General features: G+C 35.4%; 1 protein-coding gene across 1 annotated transcript in view; it reads left to right on the top strand.

Annotated features, from left to right (window-relative positions):
• klf12a (Kruppel like factor 12a) overlaps positions 1–8,890 on the top strand; it is a 12,628-nt gene that overhangs the window by 2,386 nt on the left and 1,352 nt on the right. Inside the window, exons 2-3 of the mRNA XM_016490299.1 lie at positions 204–762; positions 5,268–5,406. Coding sequence (XP_016345785.1) covers positions 204–762; positions 5,268–5,406 — 698 coding nt within the window. The remainder of the gene's footprint in view (positions 1–203; positions 763–5,267; positions 5,407–8,890) is intronic.

The following is an 8,890-nucleotide window of genomic DNA, read 5'->3' as shown; positions in this document are numbered from 1 at the left end:
GATCTATGCTAAGCTACAGCTAAAAGTGCTACCGCCAGACGCGGAGATCGGCTGAATGGATTCGAAAACGGTAAAACTCAACTGTTTAACTCTAGGGGAGTTGGAAAATGAGCCTATTTTCAAAAATAGTGGAGTGTTCCTTTAAGACTGAAATCCTAGGAAATCCTAGAATGTTCCTGTTTCAGTGTAATAGTAATTAATAGTTAACTGATTTCATTTTGTCTCTTTCCTCTCAGTCTCCTGTGATCCATGACTACACAGAGATGGGCGTTCTGGTGTTGAACCGCAGATTTCGGACACCATCAGATGATAGACGATTCCTGTCCGACCCCTTCCAGACGCAAACAGAGCCCGTGGACCTATCCACCAACAGAGCCAGAACCTCCCCGTCACTTTCAGCATCCTCATCTTTATCCTCGTCTCCCTCATCATCAATACGATTTTGTCCACGCTCCCCTCCTTCCAGCAAATCACCGTCATCATTATCTATGCTTTCATCCTCCTCCACTTCAGTTATAACCCCTGTTCCTCGTTTGAAGATGTCTCCAGTGGTGGCCTCTCCCCCGTCCAGGAGTCTCAGGGGGCAGTCGTTTTTGCACATACCCCAGTTGATGCCTCCTTGCTCCAGCCCAGTCCACCTCCACCCACGCCGGGTGCCGGTGGTGGTGCAGCCCATGCCGCTGGTTTACCCTGGAGTGGGATCGCTGGGGAACAGCAGGCTCATGATGCCGCTGCTGGAGGAAAACAGGATGCACAGGAAAGGTGAGACAGAAGCTCTGTTGTCTTAATGACCTCATGACAGATAAATGACTGACAGCCCAAACAGCCAATGAAATTGCTGAGCTGATAAGCCTTGTTGTTGTCTGCCATTTTGATCAACAAACCTACTGAACTGGCTGTAACATACAAACCTCCTTTTTTCAAATTCCCAACATTATGGTAAAAGGTGTTGTTATGGTGCATGTAATTCGATAGGTATTGGATCAGGGAATAACTTAGATCCAATGCTTTCAATTTAAAAAAAAATTTTAATTGAAAAATAAAACATGTTTGTTATTTGAAATAAAATAAATGTTGATTGAAATAAAAAAAAGGTCACACTTTATTTTAAGGTACAAATAATTCTCGCTATTAACAAACCATTATCTATTACTTTTGTCTCAAAAACTCCTAATTACTGCTTATTAATAGGTAGTAAGGTAGTTAAGTCATATGCTAATAAGCAACTAGTTAATAATGAGAACTGGTCCCTAAATTAAAGTGTTACCAAAAAAATGATGTAGTAAAATAACTCAAATTAAAACAGAAATAAAAATCAATTTTAAAAACACTATTTACTAAAATTACTAAAACTTTAACTAAAATTCCAATAAAAATGGAAAATATAAAAATATATTTATATATTATATTTATATTTATATTTATACATTAATAAAACTACAATAGTATCTCAGTTCATGTAAATGTCCTGTGATTTTATTTTATTTTATTTTATTATTTTAGCATTAAGTACAAAGACTACATACATGTACATAAACATACAGTTTATTAAAAAAAAATAACTGTATCTACAGAAAGTGTCCATTCACATGGTTTTCCTTTGTTTTTATGTCAATATGTATAATGTTGACTGTCTGACTTCTTTGATCTCCCCTTGTAATTTCAGTATCTTCTGCTGATATTTTTAGTGTTTCAACATAACTTGTTTCAAAAGCTTGTGATTTCTGTTTTTTTTTTTTTGCATTGCATTGCATTGCATTGCAATTGAAGTAATTTACTATGCACTTTGCATAGTTAAATAATCACTGTTGTGAGGTCAATTGCCAGCATCCAGGCCACTATTGTGGCAAAAACCATCTTCCTGCAAAGTCTTTCACTCTCTTCCTCTCTCCACTTTCCTAGCTCTTTGTCCGTAGGTGCAAAGCACTGTGTTTCAAAGCCTCTCTTGGAGTTTCCGTGTTCTTGGCAGGGTCAGTGACAGAACCCAGAGCCTGGCTGTGTGTTAGACAGGCTCAGCTCTTATGAGTGCAGCTCCATTGTGCTCATCTCTTTATATTCCTGCCGCTACATCAGCGCAGGAAGTAGATGCTATGGCAAAAACTCCACTAAGCTAAACGAGGTCACCTGGGTTTATTAGTGACAAAGCGTATGGCAGAAACACAATAGCAACTGTGATAAGAAGCATGTTTAAAGACACTCAACCCCTTTTTTCTATCTAGGAAAGCTTGCCTTTGGGCAACAGAGCTGTTTTTAATGGGCGCTATGGCTAGGAAGGCTTTCCATTTATTCTTTTATTCTTTTTTCATCCTGTTTTTCCTCTGGGGGTAGGTGATGTCCAATGTCATATAACTCTCTCTTATGTCCTGTATTAGTGTGTTGTGTCTCAGAGTTCTTTCTGCTATAGGCTGACCAATCAGAGAAGGGCATTTATATACATCAGAAGCACACAGTGTGTGCAAACAAGCAGGTTGACACATAATTAGGCCTGTGCGGTTCACACTTTGATGATCCAATTTCAGTTCATTAAAAAACATTCAAGATTCACACACAGAGACCAGCCCCCTATCTTGAGGGTCTGTGCCCTTATGCTCTGCAGTCTCTCATGAAGTATCCATGGCAACAAGACGGGACATGGAATGACACGAATACAACGGAGTCCTTTGAAATTGTTATTACAACCAAACAAAACAAAACAAACCAATACAAACATGCCCAGCTATCTTATTGCAAGAATACAGTAGAGTGAACTATATTCTGTCATTCATTTGAGCTAGGAATAGATGAGTTCACTCAAAGATTTTTTGTTCTGTTAATGCCATTCCGAATGGCAAAGTGTGGATGTCAAGAACATAAAATATCATTAGCTCTTGAGATATATATATATATAATAACCAAACATCAAGACGTCAAAACTGCAACGGTTAGATAGGGGAGGTTTAGATTATCAGTGTTTAATCAACTGTAAATCAGTGTTAGTTTAGTATTATTATATACCATTATAAGTAGGGTACAACGGGTCTAAAGGCGACCCGGGGTAAAAGGTGCCTTTGTTATTATTTTCATCTATAAACCACTAGATGGCACAAAAACGTGGCGTAGCACTTTCCAAAACATCCGTTTTTCAAGATGCACGTGTATATTTGTCTGATCTTTGACGCGATCGTGCGCAGCAGTGCAAAGTTGATTCTGTGCTTACTTGATCTAATATTTTATGTTTTTTTTAAATAACGAAAGAATATGTAAAAGTATGGTATTTGGGGTAAAAAGCGCCCCTTGCTTTTGGGGCTAAAGGCGCACAGTAATTAACATGATAATTAATAGATGGCTGACTTTTGCATTTGTTGACATGACATGGTTAGATTCAGATGGTACATATCATATATTATGTTGGGTGTACATATTAGAGATAATCACCATGTTTAGAATTAAACCATTAATCATATCGTATAATAAAATATCATTTGTTGTTACTACTGTAAATATATATTCAATTAGTATTGGATCTCTCTCAGTACTTTCAGAATCTTTACTTATTAAAACGATTTTGTTTCTGTATTTGACAAAATATTTTTTTTATATATTAACATATTTTAATGACAGTATATTTATTGAAAAAAGTCATTTTTATTTTTCAAAATATGCAGAAAATAGTACAAACTTTGCTAAAGTGATTGTTTTGAACAAGTATTCACTTAGACATTACTTAAAAAACATTATTTTAGCTGAAGTATTTGTATCAATACCGTGGGCCTTTACCCCATGCTGGTGAGCCTTTTACACCGTGTGTGGGGTAAAAGGCCCCTCTTGCCACCTCACACATTTATAAGATTTTTAAACAAAATAAACAACTTGAATGATTTATTTTCACACAAAATCTGTTGCTCAATTAATGTTCAATACAACGTATATATATTTTTTCTGCAATTATACATTTTAGGCGCAGTGAATGGCACATTTTTTCTTAAGGTGGGCCTTTAGCCCCGTTGTACCCCATTTATTAGTATTCTAGCTTTTATTTTTTATTTTAATTTTAGTTTAAGTAATTTCACTCTAGTATGGAAGCCAGTTTCCACCACTCAGTAAAAAATAAGGAAAAGGTAATTGCAACTTTTTATCTCACGATTCTGACTTTTTTCTCACAGTTGTGAGTTTACATCTCGTACTTCTAACTTTTTTCTCAGAATTGTAGATTTAAACTCACAATTGCAAGTTCTAAATTAAGAATTGCAATATATAAACTCGCAGTTCTGACTTTTTTCTCAGAATTGCGTGATATAAACTTGCAGTTGCGAGTTATAAAGTCAGTATTGCAGTATTGAACTCTCAATTTTGAGGAATAAAGTCAGAATTGTGAGATAAAAAGTTGCAATTTCCCTTTTATTTGTTTGTGTTTGTTAATATTTCTATTTAGCTTTCAGGGTTAGTTTTAGTCATTTTAGTACTTGAACTTATTTTATTTCAGTAGTTGCCAGGCCAACATTTCTCATTTGTGTTTTTAAGTTTTCCATCTAATATTTATATTTTATTTCTATTAATGAAAACACTTTTTAATGGTTTTAGTTTACAATACCAACACTGATTCCATTAAAATTATGCTTATATTTTGATCTATTTATCACACAAAGGTATTGCGTGACTACAGATAACTTCATATGCTTTAGTGGTGCTTCCATTGGTCTCTATGAATTGTTGTTGTAGAGAAAAGAAAGTCTTTGTGAAGATAATTTTAAAACATTGTTTCATGGGAAAAAAAAACAGTATATGGGTTTGGAAGGACATGGGGGCGAATAAATTAATGGCTCAACTATGTCTTTAAGGAAACTCTCTGTTGTCCACCAAAGCCTTTATTGGAACATTAATCAAAATGTCATTAGATTAGAATCTTAATAGTTTCATTTAATGGTTTAGTGCTATGGCCATAGAATTATACTGAAGAGCCAGTGTCCACATAACTGAGTCAATCCCATGTATTTATAGACATAACAGAAATTAGTTACATATGTAACTACATGCAGGTATTTTTTATATTAGTACAATGTTAAAAACATGTACACAAAAGTACATTGTATCTATTGATCAATTCAAATGTAGCCTAAGTACATAGTAGTTAAAAACACTACCATGCACAAGCTCTGAATCAAGTACAGAAAATCAAAACTGTTTATTTATAAAAAAAAATTGCAGATTGTAGATTAACTCTGGAGGACTTATTTTGATCTTTGTACGAATTGTAAAGTCAACTGCACCAACCTTCTGTTTTTATCCAGTCACACACCGAATGGCAGATGGACTGTCACCTCGGCGATCTTTGAGTGACAGCGAGGATGATGACCTGCCCAACGTGACCTTGGAGCGTGTGAATGAAACGGGATCCACTGCCCTGACTATCGCCCGCGCCGTGCAAGAGTAAAGACACCTTCATCATTAATCTGCAATATTTATAATCCGATCCTATCTATCATTGTGATATATGATATTAATTCTCAGAGCTCACTGTGTGCACAGTGATATGAAATCCAGGATGACAAAGAATTTAGAAATAACATTTTTAGATTGTGATAGGGACCCAAGCTTTTACAAGGAGAATCACATCAAGCTGTAAACATGGGAGGGGTGTTGGCATCCAAAAAGGTGCTTTTTAAAGCAGATGTGCAAAACGTGCAAATAAATGTGTTTAAGAGCATAAAAACAAAGATTATTAATAAAAAACTAAAATGGCCAGGTACTAAAAACAGTACCAATTCCCCTTTCTACTAGTGACAGTCATCTTACATACACAGCTTTTCCGCTCTTACTGATTGGAACATGCCATTTTATAAAATATACTCTTGCCTCACCATATGATTAATAGATAAGTATAACATAAGATATTTAAGATATAAATAAGATAATTAAGAATAAGAGTTGAATCCAGCATAGGTAAATACAATAAAAAGGATGGATAAAACCAAGACAAACATTTCCATAAATTAGCTAAAATGGGAGCTTTCCACAAGTTTGTGCTTCCTTTAAGGCCATACCTACGTAAATAGGAAATGTAAATATAAAAAAAAAAAAATGCACAAGAACAGTAAAGAACACAATAAAAACAGTGATGGAAGACAACTTCAAGAAGTCTCCATCACATAGATATTCAAAAGTAAACAGATATTTTAGACATTTTAATTTCTAATTTATTTTCTTTTTTATGAGTTTGAGTGTTAGTGAGAGTCTTCTTTTTTAAAATAAAGAATTCGATATGGAACATATACCTGAAGTGTTCACGAACTTATAAGAAAGCAAGTAGGAACAAAGGCAATAATGTGTGTGGAAATGACAAAGGTGCCAGTATGATTCATAGAACGTTGCAGGAGTGAATATTAGTGTGGAAGAGAATGTGTCTTATTGCTTATTTGACCTGTTGGTTCTTAAATCAATAAGGGTTTGATCCAGTGAGTCATCTAGTGTTTGTATATACAGTAAACTGTTTCTATGCAGTTATAGTTTAGGGACAAATTTTTAAATCTGACAAAACCACCCTGGGGACATTTTCAGACATTTTGACTGGATTCATAAATAATTCCAGTAATATTTTTCCTTAATTATTGTATTATTATTTGTATTATTATAATTAGCTTTATACATTCTCAGAAAGAAAGGTAGAAAAGCTTTCACTGGAGTGGTACCCTTAAAATGTAAATATTAATAGTGTAAAGTTACATAATCTACATAATAGTGCCTCGATGGTACACAATAGTACTTTCCCAAAAGGTACTGTCCCAGTGACAGCTTTTGTACCTTTTTTTCTGAGCATGTTTATATTTTTACGCGTTTGGCAGATGCCTATCCAATTTAAAGCCTATTCAGGGTAAACATTTTGCGAGTATGGCCTTGTTTGAGCTTCAGGAACTGATTTCAGTCTCAGAGGGAGTGTGTGCTTCAGGTTGAACGTGTTTTGGGCACAGGTGCACAGGAGTCGATGCAGGTTTATGTATCCCCTGACCCGTGATCAGCTGAATAATGAATGGATGTCATTCTTACCTTTATTATTATATTAAACTGATAAACTGGTCTCCAGACAGTGATGCTGCCCTGCACGTCACCACCACTGGAAAGCCCCTCTGGTGTTCTCCAGTGGGAAACATACAAACAAAAGACGGAACATAAATGACTGTGCTGAGTTTAGTCTGACGGCAGCTGCTGTTTCCCTCCCTGGTCCTCTCTTTGGCAACAACAGTCTAACGCTGATTCTTACTGTAAAACTTAGATGGAGTTCCTCTGAACTAGGACTAAAAATTCCAAACTGCAAATGAGCACATAGTCCTAATGGAATGTGCAAAAGAGTGACAGCATTTTAAAGAATGTAGACATTGTTTGAAGGAGGAGAAAAGATCTAGGAGGTTTTCTTTCTTTCTTTTCCTCTTTGGGCCCCAAAAGTGATGGAGTGTGCCAAAAGCTACAGGTGCCCCTTGTTGACCTCCCCTCCACACACACATACACACACACTCCTGCAACCCAAAAGAAACAGGAAGTGGCTCTGTAGGGGGTGAAAAGGCCTCTTCTGCCACTCAGAAAACATTTCCAGTGAAAAGTAGGCACACCATCTAATTTATCCTGACAAGAAAATAAAATAGAATTCAAGAAAAGGCAGATTTCCCTAATACCAAAAATATGCACAGTAAATGTAGGTGATTAATTTCCCCAAATAAGCATTTGATGCTCTCTTTTGATCTTTAAACGACAAATAATGTAAATAATAATGTAAAATGTTATAGAATTCTGCAAACGTTTATAGGCCTATACATTTCTGAACCATTAGCGCCACCAAACGGAAGTGCAAAAAATAATAGCTTCTTTTTTTTTTTTTGTCGGGCTGGTTAGCATATTCAAACTTATTCTTAACCATGACTATTTTTTAAACTCTATTAGTAAACACCAACTAGGCCTAAACAGATTTACTGCATGCAAGGAGCATACAAACTCTTTTAATATTTGCTTGTCCCTCTGTGGAAATATCACCACATAGATAGATCCACTCTGATTATGGGAGATTTTAAGGGAATCAAACTACTACTGGTATAATTATAGATGACTACAGAATAGGGTGGAAAATGAGAAATAATTTAACATCACTTCACCTGTAGAACATTGTCTGATGGCGTCCATTGATTATTCTATTAGCGTAGCTCCCTCAAGTGGTCATTTAAAGTAAAGAAGAAACATTAGTTTTTTTCTGATTTGTTTTACATGTGAGTGAGTTTATTCCCACACATTTCCAGTTCGTGTGTGTGTGTGTATAAAGAACATTTTATAACAGTAAATATTATTACTAATAATTAATCAAATCAATAAGGAATATAGTACATAGTAATTTATTTTGAAATTCATTCTGAATTAAAAACTACATTAGACCTAACATCTTATATACAGATTAGTTTTGTGTGTGCGTGTTTGTACCCAAAAGTGAACAAAACCTGAGAATATTAACAAAAAAATTCCCTTTGGGGACGTCCTCATTTGTAAAACTGGTATGAAAAATAAAGTAAACAAAGTTTTTTGAAATGGTAAAAATGCAGATAGTTTTCTGTAGGGTTAGGTTTAGGTTAGAAAAAGTAACTATCTGTATATAAAACAATAGAAGTCTATGTAATGTCCCCATTTAGATGGGGGAAGTAAACGTGTAAACGCTAAGTAAATGTGTGTGTGTGTGTGTGTGTGTGTGTGTGTGTGTGTGTGACTATCATTGTTGTACTAAACAAAACTGTCTTCGTGATACCCTTAATTGCTTCTAATAACATTAGAAATCATGTGCTGTCATTGCAGTTCCCTGTTGCCATTCAGCATCGAGAGCCTGCGGAGGCCCAGGCCTTCAGAGTCTCCTGACTCAAAGAGGAGACGCATTGTGAGTTTG

This window comes from Sinocyclocheilus anshuiensis, unplaced genomic scaffold (assembly GCF_001515605.1).
Source record: "Sinocyclocheilus anshuiensis isolate Anshui unplaced genomic scaffold, SAMN03320099.WGS_v1.1 scaffold442, whole genome shotgun sequence".
Lineage (NCBI taxonomy): Eukaryota > Metazoa > Chordata > Actinopteri > Cypriniformes > Cyprinidae > Sinocyclocheilus > Sinocyclocheilus anshuiensis.
This window is presented reverse-complemented; position numbering and strand designations above follow the sequence as displayed.